Source organism: Anthonomus grandis, chromosome 3 (assembly GCF_022605725.1).
Source record: "Anthonomus grandis grandis chromosome 3, icAntGran1.3, whole genome shotgun sequence".
NCBI classification, from domain to species: Eukaryota; Metazoa; Arthropoda; class Insecta; order Coleoptera; family Curculionidae; genus Anthonomus; species Anthonomus grandis.
Genome location: NC_065548.1, coordinates 17,303,248 through 17,330,668, shown reverse-complemented (window position 1 = coordinate 17,330,668; position 27,421 = coordinate 17,303,248). Strand labels below are relative to the sequence as shown.

General features: G+C 30.6%; 2 protein-coding genes across 2 annotated transcripts in view; one reads left to right on the top strand and one right to left on the bottom strand.

Moving 5' to 3' along the window:
* LOC126733831 (uncharacterized) overlaps positions 1-16,305 on the bottom strand; it is a 386,442-nt gene extending 370,137 nt beyond the window's left edge. Inside the window, exon 1 of the mRNA XM_050437246.1 lies at positions 15,933-16,305. Coding sequence (XP_050293203.1) covers positions 15,933-16,149 — 217 coding nt within the window. The 5' untranslated portion in view covers positions 16,150-16,305. The remainder of the gene's footprint in view (positions 1-15,932) is intronic.
* On the top strand, positions 2,927-5,285 carry LOC126733833 (uncharacterized). The gene is made up of 3 exons (XM_050437247.1): positions 2,927-3,337; positions 3,465-3,610; positions 3,695-5,285. Exons 1-3 carry the CDS (start codon positions 3,121-3,123, stop codon positions 4,262-4,264), a joined length of 933 nt encoding a protein of 310 aa, XP_050293204.1. The 5' UTR covers positions 2,927-3,120; the 3' UTR covers positions 4,265-5,285.
* Positions 16,306-27,421: the final 11,116 nt, after the last annotated feature.

Here is a 27,421-nt window from a genome sequence, read left to right as displayed (position 1 = left end):
CTCTCTATCTATTAAGTCTAATACATTAAAACTCAATCCATAAGATTCAACTCGCCAAACGTGTATATTCTAGAGAGTAAGACCAAGGACTAGTTCTTTTGAAAAAAGAACTAAGAAGAACTGAAGAAGAAAAATTCTCCAATAAGCAAGATAATATTAACTGTATCCATAGGGTAAAGTTAAAAGCAATTTTTATGTTTGGAAGAACAAGCAAAGAGATCTTTTTATTTGCCAAGGCTTCCGCCTGTTTTTCCTTAGAGGCAGCAGTCATAACGCGGATAGTGATCTCTAATGGAAACTATATAAACTTTATCAGTCAGCTTATCCACGGCATATTGTTATATCGTTATTTAGGCTAGACTCAATAAAATATTCCAAAAGCTTACCCATGCGATCGAGTATTCAGAGCCAAATATTATTTCGCTCTTTTTTCTATCTTTCAGGAAAAGTAAGCCGCCTTGCAACTTTTTTTATATCTTTGGAAATACTTTAACTGTTAGCCAGAAAAAATTATTATTTAGAAGACATTATGCCTTATGATCTCCGGTGATAACAAGATAACAAGGTGTCTTAATGCTTTCTTTGCTTTTGTTTATTATTACAGATACAACAGCTGCAATAATTAAAAGCCATGTGCTTGACTTGCTTATATCAGACCTACTAGTAAAGTCTAAAATGTAATCAATAATTTTGCTTTTAAATAGCTAATATTCTGTTTTTTTAGTAATTTAATCAGGATTTTAAAAAACCGTTTGCACATTTTGTTTATATTTTTGAGGTTACCTTAAAACAAGCTCTTAGACCCTAATTATTTATTTCCGCGGTGATACTTTTGAAGATAAATGTAAATTATATACATCGTATTTATGAAATGTTAGAAATAAAAATATAAAGTATAAAAGTATTAGTTTTCCTTTTTTTTATTTTCATATAAAATCACTGTATACACTTGTTGGACAAATAACAAATATTGTTATTATTATCTCAAATATTTTACTAAATAACGTGGTTACATTAAATATACATTGTTGTTGTTTAATATACAACACCTTAAGTAGCCATTCAACTTTTCCTCCTGTTGTTTTCGTGCATCGCCTCATGCTCACCTCGTTTATTTTATTTATAAAACGCGGGTAACCGGGCGTATTTTTAGTTTTCAAAGGCTAATGCACTAAATTTCACTCGAAAGTCGTATAAGCTTTGGCATCCCATTTAAAAGTTGTACTATGGGAATTTTTTCGTTTCGTTTATGTCACATTTAATTTATTCTTTGGCATAGCGATGCCAGGAAGCTGAAAATTTTCCGAGAATAATAAAAATTGACATATTTTTTACGATTTCTCACGGTAACCGGGTTTTTATTCTTAAAATAAAAATATGTTTATTTTCACTTTTCATAAAATTAAGAATTTGTTTTATGTAAACAAAACTAAACATGCTTGCATTTGAAGCGGTTACTATTAAGTGGTAAAATGTTTAAGCTATCTTGGTTTCTTAATTATCAACACTGGGAAATGTAAAAGCCAAATATTCCATCAAATAGAAGTCTTAACTTATGGTATGGAATCAATGACTCTCACTGTTAAAAGCATAAATAGACTAAGAACAACACAACCCGCAATCTAAAGAACTATGCTGTCGGTAAGCCTAAGGGATTATATATAAAATGAGGAAATGAGAAAGATAACAAAATGAAAAGTCGATGCGTAGAGAGTTGCACAAGACTACTAACCAAAATAAACCGCATGTATCTGTAGTACCTTAAGCATATAGCAAGAAGATCGGGGAAAATGAACCGGCTGATCATAGACGGGAAAGTAGAACGTAAATCTCCAACTAGATGGGTAGATGAAATAAAAAAACTTAATAAATATGAGAGTGCATAACGCCAAAAGGATTACACAAGATAGGCAAGATAGACAGGCACGGAATCGACAACTCAATCAAAAATAAGCGGTGTCATTACATCCTTTGGAGGATAACGAAAGACTTGAATAAACTGACCTGACTTAGCAATGAATGCAGACTATGACACCAAATATCGGGCCACGTGGGTTTTTTTCAGAATATATATATTTTCAAGTTTCAGTACATTTCATTCCCTTGTTCGGTTTATTTTATCTATAATTTGATTCTGGTTTAATCCCATAAATGTCTTCAGCGTTATAAATCGATTTTATACAGTCATATATTAAATTACTGGTCTGAATTTTGTATTGAATCCTGTAAGAAGAGCTTGGGTCCCTTTAATATTTAATACCGTTGTTGATGTTTTTGCTCGTGGTTTTTGTTAGAAACAGATTTTCTTTTATTGGAGAAGTTTGCTTTCAGAATAATGTAATAGGCTTTTATATATGTATAAAAGCAAGAAAAAAATTATTAATTTCGTTTACTAAGAAATTGCCTTTAGCATTTTTCAAAAAATATTTAGCGATATTTTTGAACAAAATGGCAATTATTTACATATTTCTATCTTAGATATAATACATATAATATTAAAAAGAGTTTATTTTAAGTGACGTTGCATAGGATGCATATTTACTAACCAAGCATAATTGGTAAATCTATAATCAAATGAGCAGAATTTGCATTTTAAAATAATTACGTTAATATCTGGTATACAATTCGATTTATAGCCAATTAGCAGTAGTTATTGAGCCCACATAATACTTTTAAAGAAAATAATTTATTTAACTAAGGACCTAAGCTTAACATTAAAGTTTGTATAAAAAAATAACAAAAATAAGAAAAGTGTACTGAAATAAAAACTTATAATATACTTCGACATTTTGATTTTATTCATTTGTCATGTTTTAGTTCTTTTACTTTTCAACAAGCAAGAAAAGGTTTTTTGCTAGTGTCAAATAATACACGCAGAATGCTATATTAAAAGTGTGCACGTTATACCCTATACTATTTGTTTAATCCTTAATATAGTTTTTTTTTTAATTATATGTTTAAATAGTTTTCCTTTTGGGCAGTAAATACCTTAATTTACAATTGAACATTCTAGAGTGACGTCATTGACAGCGCGGCCATATTTGTTGAGGGGCACACAATTTGTAAATATAACGTTGTTGAATGCAGAAATAGGAGTTTGTTTTTTAAAGTTTTGTGAAAATGCCTTCGTTTTGTTCAGTTGTAAAGTGTTTAATGAGAGCTGAGAGGGACAATGTAAAGTTTTTTAGAATACCCGCTGCTTTAAAAGATCGAGGAGATATATTAGATGCCTTGTCAAATGAACGTCGTGATCTTTGGATTAAGTCTTTAAAAAGGGGCCCTTTCACAGACACGTTCCTAAAAAATGCTCGAATATGTTCTAGGCATTTCATAAACGGTGAGTAAATAATAATGCATAGTCACAGAAGTAATTTGCCATAAAGATATTAAATTAAGTTTAGAATATTGGACTTAAAGTTGTGATGGGAGGAGATGCTATGGTAGTTTGTGTATTATATTTTCAGGTGCTCCCGCTGAGTTGGAAGATAAAGGCAATCCCGACTGGGTACCTAATCAAAATATGGGTTATGTTACAATTAAAACTGTAACTAAAAAAGCAGTAGAGAGACATGACAGGGCATTAAATAGGAGAAAAAGGGTTAAGTTGGAGGTATGGAAAAAAAGTTTCTGATATTTATTTAGAGTTTTAAACTGACTTTGTAATCTGATTAAAATATATGCATGCTCTTTTTAGATAAATGCAGAGGAAAGCAAGACAGGAATCGACCCAGGTATCAATCCAGAAAATGTCAATACTCCCAGCTGCAGTAACACCCAAATGGAGAACATGAATGAAGAAATTGCGGCTACAAAAGTTAGTGAAACACAAACTAGTATTGCAGTGCAAACTGACCTATTAATTGACAATTTGTGTAAACTTTTTGCAGATCTTAAGTTTTGCAATAGTCAAATATACAAGCTAAAACAAAGGCTTGAAAGCTGTGATTTAAATGAAGATTCATTTAAAAATAATGGCTCTAAATGTTTATATTTTACCGGTCTTAGCTGCAATATATTTTTTACATTATATGAAGATATTAAGCCATTCTTATCTGTGAAAAAAGCATTGTCACCTTTCCAACAGTTGCTGCTCACATTAATGAAATTTAGATTAAATTTACCCTTTAAGTATATGTCATATCGATTGAACAACTGTTTCAGAGACCTTCTTAAGTACTTTAAGTATCTTATACTTAAGACTGAAACATTTTGTTTTGGGGCCATCTCGAGACCAGTTACTCAGAAATGTTCCTGCTTGTTTTAAAGAGGCATTTAATGACACAGTAGTCATAATAATCGACTGTTTTGAGGTTTTTATAGAGACTCCATCTAATGTATTAAACGCCTCACAGTGTTGGTCAAATTATAAACATCACCAAACCATAAAGTTTTTAATTGGAATCACTCCCCAAGGTACAATAGCTTATATATCAAAAGCTTGGGGAGGGAGAACAAGTGATAAATATTTAGCAGAAATTTCAGATTTTTTAAATTTAATTTCACCAGCGGATGTCATTTTGGCAGATAGGGGATTTTTAGTAGAAGACTCTGTAAAAATTTTAGGAGCCAAACTGGCAATGCCGGCATTTACTAAAGGAAAAAGTCAGCTTCATCCAAAAGACCTAGAAAGCACTAGAAATATTGCCACTGTGAGAATACATGTTGAAAGGATAATAGGTTTATTAAAGAAAAAATTTAAAATTTTCCAACAGAGTATTCCAGTAAGTATGTTGTCAAAAAAATCTGCTGTTGATGAAATAATTGTTATATGTAGTGCATTAATAAATTTATGTAACTCTGTAATACCAAATAATTAATAAGTTCTTAAACCCTCATCGTACCATGACCCATAGGCAATTGGTAGATCAGGGACTTTATTAAACTCCTCCTTTTCGATTTCTGAAGCAAAAGGTTCAATGAGGCGGCAAATTGCTGGAGATTCGTTTCCTATTTTCAGTTTCCTTAGAAAAGTTTCTGATTCTTCCACAGTCATTGAAATATTTCTTTGCCTCAGTAGATAAGAGGGACCAGCTTCTTTATGTGACCAACTCATTTCACTAAGTGTAGTTATATCAACATTTTTTATTAGTGGTACCCAAACTGCTAGGCGCTCTGTACATAAAATTAGAGATTCATAGGGTGTGCTCGGTCTCATGTGCAAATAAAAAAGAACTGTTGCTATATGACTGTGCAGTGCGCACTTGAAACACTTCCATCTTGCAGCAAAATTATCCAAGTCTCAAGGGGCTTTACTCGGAAACGTTGTGAGTGTCTAACCTGTAATAACATAAGCCATAAAAATATTGTACAAAAATTAAATAATGTTCTTAACTTACCTTGCCAACTACAACATAAGTTTCTTCATTTACATGATTGGCTAAAATATTTAACACCGCACCAGATTCAGCAAATTTATATGCTTGCAAGCTTTTCATTGCCTTCAATTGCTCTCCAGTGTAAAAACTATGTGTAAACACAAGATAGGAAACCAAATCAATGATGGTAACAATGAGAAGCTCCCTCACATTAATATTACAATCACCAGGTCCCAATTGGTAGGGGTCAATATTGTTTATAATCCCAATTTTCTGGTCATAACGCCGCTTTACGTCCCCAGTTAGGGTTTCATAATATCCTCTGTTAAACATTTTTAGAAATTACAACGTTTTTAACTAAAAAACAAAGTTCGAACACCCAAAAAAGCACAAAGAAGCAGAACAAAATCACATGAAGCACATAAGAACACAATGGAAATGAAAATAATTGTTTGCCCCTCAGCTAACATGGCCGCCTGTCAAATGTCACGTGACCTGGATTGATCAATTTGTATTACTTTAATTCACTTTAAAGCAGGACTGTTAGATGGCGTCACAAACACTTAATTCGACACAGTTTATTCTGTTGCGCCACCTAACGGCCATGCTTTAAGCCATGAATTAAGGTATCTAAAACCAAGGAGGTAAACTATTCTTACAAATATGAATTGGATTAAAACTAAATGGATAGTTGTACAACAAAAAATACTACAGGTCTACAGCATGTGCGAAAATCAAATTTCTACACCCGTGAAGCCGTTACTCTGACCTAGTGCACTGATTATAAAATGAGTCAATTTTTTTATCAAAATCTATCAACAGCATGCATATAGGTCGTAACGGTTGCACAAAATTTTCTTATACAAGTATATAATTTATAGTCCAAGAAAATTACTGTATTATTGATGTTACGTAGTTTCGAATCCTAAGGGCTTGAATTTAAGAATAACACACACACACCTCCTGGTAACATGTTTAATGAAACAACCTTATACAGCCTGTTGCTATCTTAACTTCGTTTCTATTCTGTTAAGGTGTAACTAAGAACAAAGAATCAAGAGCCAAGAGGTACCTAAAATAGGAATATATACAAACAAAAATACATAGGCATAGAAATACAACTCTATCAAGTAATACATATCTCTTATATATTTTAAAATTAAAAAACTAACAGACAACATCCTTCCAACAACCTTCATTTCTTGGCGTGATCAGTAGAAAAAGAAACAATTAAACTAAGTCCTCTCTGTGATGTCAATAATAAACGAGATGCAAAAAGGTAAGTATAAAATAGTACAGGCTCGAAATGGCGTTTTCGGTTTGTAAGTTTAGTGCAAAGTAATTATTATAAACTTTAACATATATACGAAAAATTAAAAGTAAATCAAATAGAACCAGTGTCGAAATAAAAATATATGGTCATATATACATATATACAATCAGTATAATCTCCGACAGGATGGATATTATAAATTTTTGAAACATCCATGATTATTTGATTAGTTAATTTAAATTACTCACAATTAGATACCTATATAAAATTTACGCGATTTTTATGTTATTTGGTAATATTTTATAGTGTCTTGGTAATTTTCATAATACCTTTAACGATAAAATCTTTACTATTTTCTGCATTAAAAATTGTAAATTATCATTTTAAAAATATTTATAGATATAACAAAATTCGTATTTTCACATTATAAAATTTAAAACGTTGTTTCTAACATTAGGTAAATATATTCTTTTACATAAATAAATATTATAACCCAAACTATAAGTTTTAACCACATACGAACTATACTAAGCGACGTAATTACCATTTTGAGTTTTAAGCTCTCAAAGGGTGAGTTACTTTCTAAGTGTTCTACTTCCTAACACTAAAATAATAATAGCGCCAACCCTTTCGTGATACCCTTAGGTAAAAGTCTAGTAAAGTCGTAATTGTTTGGGCATTTATTACAGAGGCAAAAAATATCATTTTATATTAAAAGTATATTTTAGCAAAATATTATTTTATAATATTTTAGGAGGGCGACATTTAAAACTGAACTATTTGAATTAAATAAAAGCAAATAGGTTCGTTTAATGACAATAGGTGTAAAAATGTTTCCAGCTTTTCAATAATCCTAAAATTAACAAATAAGAAATCAACTTAAAATTTAGGCAGTTCTTTTTCTAAATAAATTAAAAATACATGAATTTGTATTTTATTGATTACCCTTACACCCCAATTCCTTTGTCTGGAAAAGTTTAACTTGTTGGGAGCAGGGCAAAGAAATCCAAACCCCTCATAATTTATTTTGTTTTAAAAGAAATATGATGAGACACCATTTTAAATGTATTCAGAGTATTCAAATGAAGGATTATTATTTTGCGATTTGTTTTGTTCGTCTTATTTAATATTACGAGCCTATAATGACGAAACTTAATAAAACAAAATCTTTGGATTAAAGAAAATTAAATAGGATTCCTACATTATGTTGAAAAAGCTTTTATGCTTAAAAACCCTTAGAAATTCCAGAGAAATACAATACTTAACTTTCTGAAAGAAAAATATTCCTAAAAAACCTACTCCACATCAACAAGTTTTCGTATTTTTCCCTGAATGCTTTGCTAACCTTTTAATTAAAGGTATCTGTTTAACTTTTCCACGAAGTTAGCTGTTCTGGCCTTAAAAATAGCTAAAGGCATTTCGTAATTAAGAGGCACTATATCTAAAGTATCTCATCCTTATTGCCGCCATTGTAAGGGCTTGTCGACGTAACAAGATAAAAGCTTCATTAGGTTTTATAGGCTTGTTCAAATTTACCGAAATTAGGACCTGTGTACACAGCATTTCTGCACGTGAACGTGAGTGTCGTGTAAGACAATTGTGAAATTCGCTTTTATTCAGTTATAGGTTTAAAGAGAATGTGTAAATTTCCTGCGAGATAAACTTAAGAATTCCTTGGAGGTTTTATTAATAAATGAATATAATTTGTTCAATTTTGTGTTTAATTTGTACCCCAACTATTTGTTTCTCTAGAACATGGCGAAGAAAAATAATTTGGAGCATTTTTATTAGTAGGTAATTTAATTTATTTTGCACAAGTAATTCATATAAACATAACTTTAAAAAAAATATTTTTGGGAGATCATTGCAGATGTAGTAAGACCACAAGAATGATTAACCTCGTATTAATTGACGATTATCAGCAATTGTCAACGACTTGCTTCCCCATATGAGCTAATTGAGTCCAACTAATCTAATTATGATGATAATGGTGATAACTCCTTTTATTACTATTCCTTTCAATTGGGACTTGAGAATGTTTATGTGAAGACCATGAGTTCTATTGGAGAATTAACCTCTAGATCGATCGATTTTTTCAGCAGTTATCTAAGTTGGCTTTTTAGTCCTTTTTAAGCTGATTGCAAAAACCAGAATTTAATAGATTTTAATTACTGTAATGCCTAATGCGAAGTTACAAAATATCTTTGTACTAAATAAAAAAAGCAATAAATTCCTTAAAATATGAAAGAAGTCCAAGACTTAAACTAAAGTGGAATGATGATATGTTCTGCCTAATAAGACAGTATGCCAGAATTGTAGAACATAACTCAAGGTCTAAATATTTATACCGCAAAAAAAACGAAACAGAGCCAATTACGGGCAGTCCATGATTTTATTTTCGAGGAGGACACTTAATAATCACAAAATCACTTTCCCACCTACAACCCCCTAAGCGGGGGTGGCACTACCCCTAAAATCTTAAATGGAAAGGGGGGTCGAGTGATACCTCATTGAAAAGGTCTTTAAATTCTCTTTACAAGGGTACTTGGTTTGACGTAATTTAAGTAAGTACTTTTTAAAATTTTCGCATTTAAACCTTAAAAGGTAATTTTCAATATTTTTACTTTATCATAGACTACTAAGGGTACTTTTAAGAAAAACAATGCCAGGCAGTAAGACAAAACCATCAAGTATTATGAAATTATGAGACAAAAAATGAGATAACTCTATCATATTACAGAATATTTTGACCTTAAGTGTAGACATTTAAAAAATTATCGCAAAAATACATTTAAAAAGAATTTGCTTTAGTTCACTATCTCAATCACAAACCACGTTGGTATTAATATTAATTTATTTACGACAGGTACGAGAACGGATCAGCCAAAAAATTTTACAAATATTTGTAAAATTTTCTTGTTGACCAAAACTAAAAATTGAATTATTCTCAATTTATTCTAAATGTAGTACGCTGTTAAAAAGGTGATTTATAGTGCGGGACTTACCCATATTACCCGTTTTTAAAAATAAAAATGGTGCATACAACAGCAGAAAGAGTTGAAATAATTGAATTATTATTTGGAAATAATCAATGTGCTAATAGAACGGCGGAATTATTTAATAAGCGACATGAAAACAGCAAGGTGCAGCGAAAGTATGTATTGGAGCTTGTTTCCAAATTTCGAGAAACTGAATAAGTGGCGAATCGCAAACGCAATATTAAAAATCCCGTAAGGAATGAAGGTATGGAAGTGGCTGTACTAGGGCATATTAATCTAGATCCTATATTAAGTACCCGTCAATTGGAAACTGTCACAGGTATTAGTCGACGTAGTATCCAAAGAACTCTAAAAGCTCATAAGTTTCATCCGTACAAAATACATCTTGTGCAAGAGCTGAATGAAGATGATTTCGATCGGCGATCACAATTTAGTGAAATTATGAGTGAACGAATTATTAATGACCCAAATTTTTTGTTTAATACGAGCTTCTCTGATGAAAGCTCTTTTTTCCTGAATGGCTTGGTCAATCGTCATAACTGCCGATATTGGTCCGACAATAATCCTAGAGTGTATCGTGAGGTACACACCCAATACCCACAAAAGTTAAATGTCTGGGCTGGTATCTTTGGTGATAATTTAGTTGGTCCAGCCATTGATCCAGCATTGACAGCTATAATTGAAACTCAAAATGACAGATACGATGAGGATAGGATTGATAGGATTGATGTTTCAGCAGGATGGTGCCCCACCACATTATACGTTATTCGTGCGAGAATATTTGGATCGGACGTTTCCAGGACGTTAGATTGAAAGAAGAGGTGCTATTGAATGGCCTCCACGATCGCCGAATCTATCACCTATAGACTTTTTTCTTTGGGGTCACTTAAAAAGCAAAGTTTATGAGACTGAACCCACTTCGTTAGAAGATTTACAAGGCAGAATTGTAAATGAGTGTCTTCAAATCACGCCTGAAGTATTGCAGAACGTGCGACAACGCTTTGAGCAAAATCTTTTTTATTATATGGAGAATAAAGGTGGCCATTTTGAACATTTATTATAAGCTAACACTTAAGCAAATTCTTTTTAAATCTATTTTTGCGATAATTTTTTGAATGACTAGACTTAAAGTCAAAATATTCTGTAATATGATAGAGCTATCTCATTTTTTGTCTCATAATTTCATAATACTTGATGGTTTTGTCCTACTGCCTGGCATTGTTTTTCTTAAAAGTACCTTTAGTAGTCTATGATAAAGTAAAAATATTGAAAATTACCTTTTAAGGTTTAAATGCGAACATTTTAAAAAGTACTTACTTAAATTGCGTCAAACCAAGTACACCCTTATAAAGAGAATTAAAAGACCTTTCCAATGAGGTATCACTCGACCCCCCTTCCCATTTAAGATTTTAGGGGTAGTGCCACCCCCGCTTAGGGGGTTGTAGGTGGGAAAGTGATTTTGTGATTATTAAGTGTCCCCCTCGAAAATAAAATCGACGGGTCCGAGCGCTTTTTTAAAAAGTTAATGGATTGCCCGTAATTGGCTCTGTTTCGTTTTCGATGCGCCACCCGGTATAAAAACAGTATTCATGATCAAAAATTGCCTTGAGTGGAATTCATTAAACCCTAGATTCCTTAGAGTGGTACCGAATGATACCGTGATCTGAACTTTAAATTTTCCAATTTAACCGATCCGTCACGTTGTATAATACTCAATTTATATAAAATAAATATTAAATATATTATTATCTATTTACCATCTCTGGTTTGATTTATTTAAAGTTAATACTAGCATTGATTTAGTATGGAGCAATATTTAACCTGCAAATATTGTTGTTGTAGGGTTTCTGTAATTTGTGACCATATTGTGGCAAAGTTTTTAGTTTTAATAAGTTTACATAGATCGTTTAGGGAACATACCGTCAATATTCGGCCTATGTTTCTTAAGGAATTTTATTAAAATATTTGGTATTGATTCTGTTCGAGTAGAGGAAGAATTTTAGTTTTTTGAATATATATTCCAAATTAAAAAACGTGCTAACATTTTGATACCACTGGGTTAGACAAACGAAAAAAGAATTTGTCAATTTTATGATATTAAGTATTCTTTGAGGATTTGTCATTTGTTACAATTTCTACAGGTACCTACTATTAAGTTTAATGTCACTATTAATTAAGATCAAGCAGTACATTATTGACTAGGCTGTTTTCTCTAAATTTAATAAATTTTTAAATAATTGTATGAATCAAAATTTTTTAGAGAGAAAATTATTAGAAATGAAAACATATTTCTGCCTGTAATTTCATGTACTTCAAAAATCTATCCAATTAGTGCTTAATAGCAATTTAATTTGATACTTTAATATATGCATTTTTTATATTAATATTGAGGAATTTGAAGATAAAACATATTTATGGATTAAGGGTTTATGATAGTTTATATGTAAGCTTATTTAAGGACTTTAAGATAAAAAAAAGCGTTTCTCATATAACAGTTTTAAGTAAAACGGTTTTTGTAGCACAAAGGCCTCCTACTATAAAACTTCTTTTTTTATTCAAAACTCCTATAGGTTCTCCTAATACTCAACAGGTATTCTAAAAGTTTCAGTTTAAAACATTTCAACATAAATTGCGACATAAACATTTTTATTAGTACTTAAAATCTCTCAGAAATAATGCAAAATACTATTTTTTTTATATAAAAATAGAGAAATCAAAAAAAAATCGCGGTTCAAAAGATACATATTAAATCGTACTATCATATTTTAGGTTTCAACTTGTGCACTAAAGTTGCAAACAATAATAAAATATTATGCAAGACTATAGAATTAAGGCAGTTGTACTAAATGGACATTATTAATGTTAAAATTAGGACATTATTTTTGTTAAAAAAGATTTTCAGCTAATTAACTTTATTCGAAATTTTCCAAATTTGATATTCATCAATTACAAATTGTAACAACTACAATATATTCTAAAGAAATATGTTAAATATTAAGACTGTTTAAAAATATTTACATAAAATCATTATATTTCTGCAATATTTATGTGGGTATTCATGTTAATCATACGCTGTACAAGCGTATGAGTAAAAAATTGCGGATTAATTTTTTTTTGCTTTAAATTATATCATAAATAAAAGGCCCAACCTTAATTAAACCACAGCTTAACTTCATATTTAAATCAAAACGTGATATTTTATTCATAAAACAAATAAGTTTTTCTACTAAGCTAAATAGGGGATGCCAAGTTTAAGAAAATTGGTAATATAACTAAGCACCCTGATAGAGGGAAGAGGAGCGTAGTGGTATGTATTCGTAGACTCATTACATACATTTGACATCCTTTTAAATAATTTTATATTCAAAAAATACAGTACTGAATCCTTCTCTAAAACCAGACTGTTTAGTTGGAAGTATGTTATTATCAGTAATATAAAGTGACAACTGTGCATAGACAACTCTTTCCAAGACCTTTGATATGATTGGCAATAAACTTATAGGGCGTAAGTCCTGTGGGGATTCGGGATTATATATTTTGGGTATGGGGCAAAAATTTATTCTAAATTGATTCTAAACAAGAATTGATGATATTTGTTATATGGTCAATAATCTGTGGCAGACAAATGACATTTGTAACAAAATGCGATCGCAATCTGAGGCATTTGACCGGATATTTCGAAATATTTCATAAACGGTATCTTGATTAACTAAGACAAAAGTAAAGGTTTGATCGGAAAATTTGTTGCTAGAGTAGTAATTAATTCTATTTCGGCAGTTGTTAGACGTATCTTTATATATAAAAAGACTTGTGCTAACTGATAATCAACGTACAGCCCAAACGGTAAAACCTAGAAATATGAAATTTGGGGACAACATTCCTATGGTGATGTAGACGTCCACTAAAAAGGGATTTTTGACATTCTATCGAGAAGGGGTTGAAACCACTCCTTATGTATCATAGCTTCAAAACTAAGTACTTATGTAATAAACGGTAAAACACGTCATTTTTATTTTATTTTTTTACCTAATTTCAATTTTTTGCTTTTTTAGGGGTTAAAACCACCCCTTAAGATTTTACCATCTTTTTTTTATCCTTAAATTCATTGCTTTTCGGAAAAAAGCTGCAAAACACTTTTTGAATTTAATTTCATTTTGATTTGATTTGAACAGATTCTTGAAAATTCCGCCACTCTGAAGGGGTAAAATGGGTTGAAAACTTCTTCTACGAAAATTCTTTTATTTTAAACTTATAGCGTTGAAAATTGATATTTTTACATAATACGAGAAGCCAAAATAAAAAAAGTTCTTTACAAAGGAGTCCTTCAGTAGAACTTTTCTGTTACTTTCAAATTCCACGCGAGCAACGTCGCAGGCATTCAGCTAGTTAAAAATATTAATAAAGTAGTTATTTATTGCATTGGCATCACATAAGGTAGGAGGAAGCTCTGCAATTACTTTAGATAGAGTCTTAATATTCAAATTACGCAGGCCTTGCCAGAAGTTTTTGGAGTATTTAGTTTTTTCTAAATATTCCAGACAGGCAACCTTCTCCCTTCTCATAGATGCCACTGCAAAGTTACGCATTTCCTTATAGTGATTCCAACTTTCAACTGTTTTCTTTTTTTTTATATTTGGACAGTGCCTTATCTCGCTCAATAATTATAAGGTGACCTATTAGAAATTTTAGTAGGTTCGCTAATCAAGTGACAATGGCTGTAAGTATATAAAGTATTAAATAGTGATTTTAGTCTAAGAAGGTCCACGTTTAAATCATCAGTAATTACAGAATAATCAGAACTTGCCAAAACATAAGGAACGACTTCGTTTAGAAAACTCAAGATCTCTGAGACTTTTGTATTTGAAGGACGATTTATTACTATTAAGACTATTTTATATATACCAACTTTAATATCCAGAAGCAAAAATTTAAAATTTACATTAAATACATTACTTGTTATGATTTCGCATGTTAGATTTGCTCTGACGTGTTTACGTCAGACGCCTACTCTATTCGACTAGCTCTATTCTCTCTATCTCTCCTGTTAAATCTGTAACCTGGCAGTGATATTTTGTTTATAACGGTTAACACTTGCCACTTCTGAGTTAGATTCTATTAGTTAATGACTACTACAACATTTGGGACAAGTTATGTTTTTTTCTTTACAGTCTTTTTCCATATAACCAAAAGCACAGCACTTATAACATTTGATATTTGTTAAGTCCAATATAATCATTTATAACTGATTTTCTTCATGCTACAAAAACGGAACCCTTTTACAGCAAAATGTTATGTAGTCCATGAGAAACCTCCAAGACAATACTGTTAACATTCTGTTGTCTCAACTTGGTCACAAACTTTATATCAGAAAAATCAAACTCGGTAATGTCATTTAGCTTCAAAATATTATTAATTATTTCTTCAGGGGTATCCAAACCTTCAAGTCCTATTTTCCTAATTATTAACCTGGGATTATATTTGCGAGCTTCATTGATCCTATACTTTCTTCCCACGGTGACATCTAGTTTTGATTCGAGAGTTTGTAGAGACTTATCATCCTGACAGTGAATTGTTAAACCGCCTCGAATTTTAACAGTATTACTTATACATGCATTTATTTGAGCTGGATTGACAATCTGAGTCCATTTAATACTTTATGACTAGTGAAATGATAACTAATATGGCAATTATACAATCATAGTTTTTACTTGAGATACCCTGTAACCAAAATTTTCATTGCAAAGGACGCATTGAGTCAAATGGACAACAAATTAAACATTAGTTGCAATAAATCTAGAATAAACTTGCATGTTTTAATTTCATATGTTTTATTAGTTACGTCATATTTAACAAACCCTTGACTTTAGGCATATAGTCTGCGATACAAAAAGTATCAAAATATATCATAAAATTGTAACACGTCAAAATATACAGGTTGTTCTATTAAAAAAATATATAATGTTGACGCCATAGCTTCTACCTGAGGCATCTTGTATAGAAGCTTTTTATTTCAGAAAACGCAATTGACAATAAAATTAAAGAAAAAAAATATAAATTTTTGGTTGAATTTAAAGGAATATTTAAAAACTGCCTATTCTTGAGGTTTTAACATAGTGTTTTATTTTTTGTAACATATCTATTAATGAAATGTTTGAACTTTCTTGTAATTAAATGGCCAAAAACCGTAAATTACACCATCATTAAAGGTAAAATTAAACTAGTATTCATTAGAAAAAATATATTTTGTATAATAATCTTAATTTAAATTATAAGAAAACTTAATAATATTTAAGTTATGAAGTAACTATAGTTTCATTAAAATAAACATATACAAAATAAACATACCGAAAACTTTGGACCAAGAAGCTGGAGGCCTCCAATCCGGATAATGTTTAGGGAAACTATCTCTGCTCCAGAACGTGTGCAACACAACTTTATAAACAGTCAACTTGTCCGGTTGACACGACGACTCCCCCGGGTCTCCCCTGAAGTTAGCCGTTGCCCCCCAAACAAACACCCCATAAACGCCACAAAACAATAATACCAACAACACTCGCGCCATTTAATTACGCGGTCACTTTATCAACCCTTACGATAGTCCGATTACAAGTTCGTCGAAAAAGACGCGAATCAAGAATGACAAAACGGCTCTCGTTGTTCACGTGTTTCGCTGAAAACGCGACTTTCAGCGAGAGCGCGTGAACGGGATCTGAAAGCCCGAAGCTTTTAAAGCTGCTGAAGTTGGGATCGTGGCCCGGACATGATATCGGGAACGGTCAACTGGACTTGAAGTGCGGGGGTGGCGCGGGCTAATTTATTAATAAAGCATATGGGTGTAAAAGGTTTAGTTTTACCCATATGTAGATGACAGTAATTTGCCATTTAATTTGATTTACTGCAAGAACTTTACTCGTTTTATGACTGGAAATCTAAATATAAAGTAATTTTTTAATTAATATTTATTTACTATCGTGATATTCTTATTTTGTGTTGTTATAGATGATCCATCACTTTTAGAGATACTCTAAAATCTCAAAAAATGCTAGGTTTAAACTGTTTAAAGCTGGACACGTTTCAGAAAGTATTAAAGGAAATCTCCTGCTTTACGCTTATGGAACGTTGATGTCGTGCAATTTTATTTTTCTATCACTGCAGGACTCTAAAATATCAAAAAAGTCTTTTTACCAAATAAAAAAATGCAGTAGAAGGATTTTACCGCCCTCTTAATACAAGCATTAACTATACAGTGAGGACGCGCAGGTTGGCACAAATTTATTTAAAATTCAGGGGTGTGTTCTAAAAAAACGCTCGGACACGTCGATTTTTATTTTTTGTTGCGATTTTTTTGATGATGAATTCATGTATACAGGGTGAACCAAAAATAAGCAATGATCATCAACTTCTATTTTTTAAATGGAAACTCTATTTTTTATTCCATTTTTGAATTCTGCATAGAATTTTAAGTATATTTTGTATACCATGTCGTATTCCTAATACTAACATTATAAATAAATTTGCAATTATTTGGGTCATTTGAGCAAAACAATTTTTTTCATAGTTTTTTAACGGGTATATTTGATTCTGGACACCTTGTCAAAACAGTATAATCTCGCGTTTAACTGAAAAACAAAGAATTGAAATTTTGAAGACGGTAGGATATGGCGATAAGACTCGAACACAGGCCGAAGTTTCGATCTGTTCGAAGCGATCTGTTTAACAATAGGTACCTCGGTAATAAGTAATTCGGTAGTAAGCAAAATTGAAAAAAAGTTTAGAGATATTAGTTAAGTTAAAGACAAATTTGATCTGGACCGTCCCATGCTTCTATAAAATAGACAATTAGATATTTTGCTCGATTTACAAGAAAATCCACATAAATCAACTCGACAAGTTGCTGCAGATCAGTCGGTTAGTAAATCATGTGTTCTAAAATATTTTAATAGTAATAAATGGCATCCATATAAAATTTATTTAATTCGGGCGCTTATTGAAAATAATCACATCTGCAGAATAGAGTTTTGCGAAATAATGATGAATACATGTAATGCAAACCCACAATTTTTAAGTAAGATTGTTTTTTTCCGACGACGCAAGTTTTTTTTAATGATTCTGTTAAGAATCTTCTTAAAGAAATTCTGAATTGGCAAAATTTTTGTTATTTCGAGTAAGGAAAATCAGACACAATTTCCCAAGAAGTTAAACGTATGGGCAGGAATTGTGGGCACGTAAATTGTGGGTTCCTATTTTAATGAGAGCGCACTTATGCTGAAAAATATTTAGAGTTGCTTCAAAATTAGATAGTACCTAGTTATTTATACCGGCAGATTCGATATGGTTCTAATAGGATGGCGTCCCCCACACTCTTCGCGAACAGTACGAGATTAATTTACCAACATTTTTCCAATTAGATGGATTAGAAGGGGGGGACTTTATTAAATAGCCAGCAAGGTCGCCAGAATTAACCCCATTGGATTTTTATCTATAGGGTTATCTAAAATCTAAAGTTTATTTTGATAACCCTGAAAGTTTAGAAAAATTAAAAAATACAATTAAAGCCGAAATACAACAAATCGAGCCTCAAACAATAAGTTAAGTATTACAAGAATTTGAATATGGACTTGGTTACTGTCAGGAAGTTAACGGTCAACTATTTGAATATTTATTTTAATTTTTTTGTTTTGTTTTTTTTATAAACTGTTCCAAAAGTTCATGGTCATTTATAAAAAACTTAATCGCAAATTTCTTAAAAAATATTGAGGTATAGGACATGATATATACAAAATATACCTAAAATTTTATAAAGAATTCAAAAATAAAATAGAAAATGGATTATTCTAGTTAAAAAAATTAAGTTGATTGTCGTAGCTCATTTTTGGTCTACCGTGTATACATGAAATTATCGTCGAAAAAATCGCGACAAAAAATCAGAATGTAGGTGTTTTTTTTCTCGAACACACCCCTGAATTTTAAACGAAATTGTTCTAACTTGCGCGTCCTCACTGTATGATGGGCGACGGATCGGTTTTCTTTATTCAGATGTAGATAATGAAAATTTTCTTGACCTGCAAAACGCCGATTTAGATACTTTTAGAACTAAGTATTAAAAGGGTAAAAAGGTAGTAAAGGTTAAAAATAATAATAATAATAATAATAATAATAATAATAATAATAGTAATAATAATACTAATAATAATAATATTATTTATTATATTCAAAATACAAATGCCCGTAAGAGCGTAGAACAATGTCAATAAGAGAACAAATGACCCAACAATAAGAAGATAAATTTCTTTACTTAAAATTAAATATACTTTACAGATAAAGAACTAATACTTGCATCTAAAAAATACATAAAAACAATTATATTACTCAATCATGATGAGCAAAAAACAACTCTCACAAGCTATCATAAAGTCTTCCACAAAATAGAAAGTATTTTTAATGAAAAATTTTTAAGTGTTAAAGCACACTCTTTTGGTAGGCTACTTAGAATCTTTCCAATACAAAATTCTACATTTTCTGAAGACAGGAAAAATTATATCTTTGAGTAACCAGGTCATTCCTCGTTCTTGTATCATAATTATGTCTTGGATTTGATTCACTAAAAAGATCCTCATTATTTTTGACAAACAAAACATAGTCTAATATATACATTGAGGTTAATGTTAATATTTTTTGTTTTATAAAGATAGGCTTACATGAATCTCTCTCTTGAATTTTAAAGATTGTCATTTTCATAAAAAGTGACCATAAAACTTATTTAAATATTAGGTGCAATACATCGTTGTAATTGTCATTAAATAAACTTTTATAGACAGAAAAAATAAAAGTTGATGATGATAACTCAGAGACGAAACGTTGGATTTAAACTATGTATACTTCACGTTTTAAAGCCCAAAAAGTGGCAATCAAACACTGCCTTCGGTTTTTTGGTATCTGTTAAAATAATGCTGGTGAAAAATAAAAACTATTTTGGCAAATTTCGCTTTTTTTCCGGATATCTCCGGAACTATTCGCAATTTTAAAATGGTTGAAACTGTATTTATTTAAAGATCCGATTGCGCAGCTTTTCTCCAATTTAACCGACCTCGACCTCGCACTCCTACTGTTTCCGAGATTCGAGAAATTCGATGTCCCCTTGCAGTTTATTATTATCTTAAACACCCTGTATATGCCCGTATGTATTTTTTTTCCTAGTGAATATTTCCACTAGATGAAGAAATTAAAATATCATATCTTAAAAATAAATACTAACGAAAAGACATATATTATAGTACCTAACTATTTATAGACCTCCTTGTAATATCACTGCTACAATTGACAAATAAGATAACATTCTCTCCAATATGATACCAATGGTGGATGAATTTATTCTTTTGGGAGATAACGTTAACCACTTTAATTTATCAAACCCATTAGATCCATGCTTAAATCCCTTTGGCTTAAGCTAATTTATCGAAGAATCGACGAACATCACTCCTTTAAGTCAGTCTCTACTCGATCCTATTTGTGTCAGTAGACCTTAGAAATGTCAACTTAAGAGCCTAACGAGCCTAATGTTAACTTTACAGATCATAACCTGGTTTACTGTACCGTTAAGATCTCTGCCCCTAAATTTACATTCAGAATTCTTGCAAGTTTCACAATTTTAAAGATTTTACCAAAAATTGTATATTTATATGTGCTTCCTGCCTCAACCCTAACCTAGCGTTCTTGTTTTTTCAAATCTTTCTTGCTTGTGATTATATAACCTTCACTTTTTTCTAGATTTTTCTTATTATATATATCGGTCATATGACTCTCTAAAAATGTATCCATAATTTTTTGTTATATTATTTTTAATATATAAATACCAAGGAATTATTGCTTTCCAATACATAAACAGTAATAATTAAGAAGATCTATAAACAAATAAAATTTTATTAGACCAGCAGTAAGCCAAATAGAACAAAATAATGATTAGTATTTCTCGCCTTAAAACAAGAATGCACCTTGAGTCTAATTTACTGCTATCCTTCACTACTTCGCATCAACTTGGCTCTTGTTGCTGTACCACTGCCAATATCTAAAACTGACAGACCATCGAAAATACGAAAAGCCTTATCTTTCCACGAAATGTCGGCAAAATATGTTACCGGAAGCTATACAGGTGCTCCTGATATCTTAATATTTCATATATCGGATTAGAGAAAATTGGTTATTTGTCGATGGCAGAAAAATTTATTTGCGGACGTCTCTTATACAGAGCACTAACGGCTAGTGCAATGATTAGTTTTTTCTTAAACTAATATTTTTGGGCTTATAATATACAAACAAGTCGTTAAAAATAAATTTTATCATAGCGTTATTCAGATATTTCTTCTCATTAAATCTATTATTTAAAAACCTGTAATTCCTTCTAAAAATAAAGCTTTTGTAAAAAAAAAAAACAATAAGCCATTAATTCTCCATTGAACTGTCCGCCCATTGTAATAAAAAAACAAATGATGAGATTTTAATATCCAGCCTTTTAAGGGACAAAAATTTTGATAAATCGCCTTTCAACCGCCACCGGTCCAAGCAGTGTCAACGAATCGAAAAACAATGCCCGTAACTCATCAGAATCTGAAATTTTGGTGATAATTAAAAAAATTGCCCTTAAAAGCCCTTGTCAATATATTGTCTGCATGCTTGAATGATTGATTTTATCCCTTTTGTGTATGTCACCCATTATTGGAAATAAATTACTATGTAATTCGAGTTTCCTATGTACGTACATTGCATGTGAAACTCTACATGTCAGAATCATGGGATTATTCATTTAATAGAGGCGTCTAGACTGAACGAGCTAAAATGTTTATTTAGAAGGTTTGCATATATTTTAAATAACCTTGGACTTGTTTTATTCGGAAATTAAATTATTGGCGAAAAATGATTGTTATTTACAAAATTTTACTTTAAAACGAGATTGTTAAATCGGTAGCCATAAAATATACACTACTAGAAAACTGGCGTTTTGTGGTTATGAAGTTGTTTTTGCAAAATTTAATTGCATTTTTGGAACCGGAAAATAACTATTCTGAAAGTATATAGCAAAAAAGGGAAAGTTGGCTATTATTTCTTTAATTTCTTTTACGCCTGATTTCAGAAAAAAATTGGTTGAAGCAACTTTTACAAGTTTTGTATTTGGCCCACAATCATTAATTTTATATAATTGATTTTTTTTAGAAATTACGTTTCGATTAAGTAATACTTTAGAATTTTAGAATACTTTAGAATCGAGTTGTTTTTCTAGAAAAATATGTAATGAAAAAATCAAGTCATTTTTGTTAATTTAGAATTAATAATGGAACGTCAATTATTATTCATCGGCTAGAGTATATTTCCTTGATAGCTTTCCTTGGTGCTCCTGATATCTTAATATTTCATATATCGGATTGGATAAAATTGGTTATTTGTCAATGACAGAAGAATTTATTTGCGGACGTCTCTTACACAGAGCACTAACGGCTAGTGCAATGATTAGTTTTTTCTTAAACTAATATTTTTAGGCTAATAATATTCAAACAAGTCATTAAAAATAAATTTTATCATAGCTTTATTCAGATATTTCATATAATGGAACGCCAATTGTTATTCATCGGCTAAAGTATACTTTCTTCAAGCTATCATACGTTAGTCAATAATCCAGAAGCATTAGAAAATAGCTGCTTATCACAGTAGAGAAATCACTATATGTAGCAATTGGTTGGAAATGTAGTTTTCTCGGAAAACTACATTTCTTTAAGTGAGAAATTGAAGGTAGGTAATATAGTTAGTTTTGAGGATTGCTTTTATTATATCTCATTCACTCGCACCAATAATGGTCTATGTTACAAATTATTAAGATTCAAGTTTTGCTTTGAGTAACGGACTACATTCCACTAAATATGATGTTTGTTGATAATAATAATCCTTATTGGGCATAAAAAACTACATACAAACACAAAAAATTTCTCCAAAAATTCATAAAATAAAAATACATACAATATTATCAATAATGTTCATAAGCCTAATTCATCAACATATTTAGTCAGCAAAGGTACCATATAAGTAAGCAATATCAAATGTGGGGTATCCCGGTCCCCGACACTTGCAACGCTCCAGTTTTTCCAGGAACAGCAGCATCCCGGTTAATTCAGTGTGTTAAACTTAATAAAGTGATACCCCATTATTTTGGTCCATCTAAATACTGCCCTGTCGGCGACCTAAGCACCCCGCCACTAAAACTGGTTCAGAAGTTATTAAAAAATACCGCATACATAACCCTAAAGCGCTCTTACTAACTTTACAATAATATTATTAATGAATTAATTATTAATTAATAATATTTGATGTACCAATAGATGGGGCAAGTATGCGAATACAGCTAGTGTGAAAAGAAATGTTCAAGTCGGAACACCGATCTATGTGAGATCAGCTTTAAGTGCGGATCGTCAGAACCAAGTGGTTCTGTTTTATGGCACAGTGCTAATAGTTATTATTTATTTCATTTGTAATATTATTTACGCTGTAGTGTGTGTAGTTTGATTACATTATGGATGAAAACTAGAAAGAAAAATCCAAGAGTGTTTGGTTTTCACCTACTGATATTCATAGACTCAATAAATCGGAAAAAATACCAGGCTGATAAATATAGAAACTTGGAAGGAGAGATCTAAAAAAATTAGTATTTAAGTCTTGCATACAGTACAAAAACATTAGTTCCTGCCAAGACCTCTCCTACACATGTAAGTAGAAATAAAAAAAAATATATATTAATTTTCCATACATCTCTATATAGATTTAATATAAAGGTTATTTTTTCTAAAGGTAAACATATGTCGCAAATTTCAGCCTTAATATGAGAAAGAATATATCCAAGTTCTTCTATTCACATTCATATGAAGAGCAGTCGCCATTTCTAAAAAAATGTATCAGAATGGAGGAACCAAAAACAAGTGTTCTTTTATGTACTTCTTAAATGGCAAGAAAGTATGCAAAACTATGTTACTTGACGATTTTAATTTAAACTTACAAGACAAACTCAAACTCGGTGTTCATATTCCTACAGATCAGAGGGGCAAGTATCATAACAGACTAAAGGCGATTCTACAGGAAAGTAGGAGCTTAGCTATGGAACATGTCAACAAATTTCCAAGGCAATAGTCACACTATTCTCGAGGTAAAATACAGAAAGCATATTTAATTAATAGGCTTTCTGATTAAATTTCTACTTATCCATATTTCTAAGTATAATGCTTATTAATTATAAATGATTTTTTTCAAAAATGTAACTATGTTTCTAAACTGAAAGTCCTAATATGTGAGTTAGTAAAACGTCTTTTCATACAGTTTTTAAGCAAATGAATTTACGTTTTAATCCTCCTAGATCAGATAGCTGTTAAATATGTGGTCAATTCTATATACAACTAAGTTATATATACAACAAATCACAGGAAAAAAAATAAAACAGGTAAAAAATACAAAGTAGAGCCTCTTTGACATATCAAGAACTTAAAGCGGACATAGTTAAATTAATAACTCATCTATTGTTGTCATTTCGGTTGATATGCAGAAAATTCTATTTTGCCTGGCATTATCGCACTCAGATATATTCTACCAGAGGCAACTTAGCTGCTATAACTTTATTATAGATAATATGGGAACTAGCAAAGCGGTTATGCACTTCGGGTACGAGTGCATCACCGAAAGAGGCTCTAGAAAGATAGCATCTTGCATGATCAAGTATGTTTCAATAATCTATAAAAAACTATTAGATGTAGAGGATCGCAAGTTATCATAGTTTGGTCCGATTGTGACAAAATAGGGCAAAATAATAACTGGTTATCACCTTTATGACAAGTAACAACTACTAACAAATATCTTGCAAAATGTAGATATTTTACTGAGATTAACCAAAAGTTTCTGTCCTCAGGTCTCAGCGTTTTGCCTTCTGACCGAGAGTTTGCCATAATCACAAAAGCAAAGAGAAGTGCAAAGGTGCATGTACTCTCTGATTCGAAGTTCCTTGAAATTAAAAGCGACATAGTATGGATGGAATATGACCATAATGATCCGCACACTAAAACTTTGAGAGACATTCAAAGTTTTTAAAGAAAATTGGGAAAATAAAACAAAACCTGCAGATTTACAACTAGTGTACAAAAATAATTCTATATATAAGTAGTAAATATGCAGACTTCTATAAATTGTTACCAGAACACATTTTTATTTGTTTTTTATTATAATTTCCATTCTTTTGGTTATTTCAAAAATGCCTTTATACAGAATTAGAATAACGTGTAATAATTTTTGGTTCATAAAATTAATACTTGAAAGCAGTGGTTAGACTTCTATGTAAGAATCCACACTACTTGCATATCATATCTCACAATCAGAACACTAGACAAGCTTTAAATAAGAATTTAATTATCCCACAAAAGACCACAAAAACTAAATGTCAAAAAACTTTAACATATACTTCAGCAAAATCTATAATCAACTTTCCATAGAACTCAGAAATAAACCCTATAACAAAATTAAAAGTAAAATCCACGACTGGCTATTAGAGGATAACATCACTTGGTTAGTATGATACACATAGTACTGTTTATTTTTCTGTTTTTTTTCCTTTTCTTTCCCCTAATTTAATTTAATTCTATTTTATTTTTTGAATCACTTTTGTTTATATATTATTTTCTTAAAAATTGTTTTTATTTTAATTAATTAATTTAAATATATTTTTAAAATACCATTGTGCATTGGGTATTCTTAGCGGTTAAGCAGTTGTTATTTTGTGATGTTATAATGTATTATCTGCTGAATATATTATTATTATATGTTACATTTTCCCTCATAAAATTTTAAAAAAATATGCAGCAGGTTAAAACTTACTTTTTCTCGAAAATGTTAACTTGCAGTATAGACCGTTATTCGTCCAAACGCTTCAATTATTAAATTATTTAGAGTTTACTAAGCTACATAACAAAAAAAATATGAACACAATCTCTGTTAATTAAATAAAAAGTGACGAAACACTAATACTAGCTATGTGGCTTCCGTTGATTATGCCTGAAACGAACGTCTCGAACTAACTTTTTACACGCCAATGGGTCAGAAATATGAATTTCAAAAGCAGTTTCAAATTGTGATTTCCATATGAAATTAAATATATCGGAGAATTAATTTATTTATAGACCTATCACACTTTTCATAAAGAAATATATGACCCAGAAGCATAGGCCTTCTGAAAAATATGTGTTTTATAACCCTTACATATCCGGATTTGCTTAAAGACATAAAACTGGCATCTACATGTAACAATTAGTGTAATGTATCAATTAGTACACGTCTAAAAAATATCTTTTTCATATCTATATTTAATGTGTTTCACAAGAAAATATTTCAAAATGATTTAATTGTTTTTGTAGACGGTAAAAAATTATTCAAGTTTGAAAAATCTAGGATTTATGTAACTGCTTTGGCCAAATACAAATAGTATGAAAAATGTATATATCGAATATTACGCTATAATCGAGGAAGATAAATTATATTCCTCTAATATTTAACGTCTTTCAGATGCACCAAGCTTTTTGGCACCCGATGACATCCTTTAAATGTTTTATTATGAGTTAAAATTTATTGTAAGTTTCCTTAATCTATCTATTTCTTCGTATATTTTAGGGCAAAACAAGAGTGACAAAAAGGTTATACAATTTTAATAAAATAACCATTTTTTATTTTTTTGTTCCAAAATACTAGTAATTAAGGATCCTTGCTAGGATTTGGAACCAATATTTTATGTAACTAGTACGAACTATTTCATTTTTATATGCTTCCCCTTTTTTCTCGAACGAGTATATGGGGCTCCATCTGAGAGTCAGGCTATAGAACATTAATTAAGGTCACTGGATCTGTAACGGTAAACCCTTTAAATAAATACCGAGTCTCGTTTTCACTGTTATACTGTGGCTCCCTTAAGCAGTCATACCTTAGTATCGTCAGAATACGAGTTATGTAGATACAAACCAAAATAATCAAAATATATGAAAATCACGACTATTGAGCTTTTAAATAGAAAACCGACAGTTTTGCCAAATATTTTAATATTACAAATTCTGCTGCGACAAGTTTCAAATGATCAATACCATACTTGTGAATTAAATGAAAAATATATCAAAATTTTGCAGTTATCCAGCGTTTTTTTTGTGTCTTAAAAAACCGATAAAGCTTGTTCATTATATTTTTCCTGTGATAGGTGTGGGCATCTATTGATCGTTGTTTCATAAAGATGCAGGATTTTTTAAAGTAAAATACCTTATGAAATCCTAAATAGTGTGTAGGCCTAAAATGGTTTAAAATGAATTAATAAGAAACATAATCAATTTGCCGTTTGAGTCAGTAATATTGGTATGGTAAATTAAAGGAATATTTGATTTATAGTACCTATTTTTCTAAAAAAAACACATTTTATAATTATTGTTATTGACTTTTATAATTGTCGGAACATCTTGAGGATTATATTTACTTTGGGTTCCTTGTTTGAAACATATATTGCAGTTTAAACTATTATGGCTTCCTTATTGATTGCAATAAATATCAAATTATGATTAAATAAATAATATCTTTTATTTAGCAAAAGCTACATTCAATAAAAACATAAATAAAAAATAAAGTAAAAGTATCCGTAAAGTAAAAGTACTCCGGTTTAGAGGTCTTGGATCAACGATTTGATTGTCTCATATTCTTCCTAAAAAATTTTGCCAGGCTCTCAAAATGTTTTCCAATCTGCCAAATTGCACCTTAATCCATCTAACAAACTTAATTAACAAGTC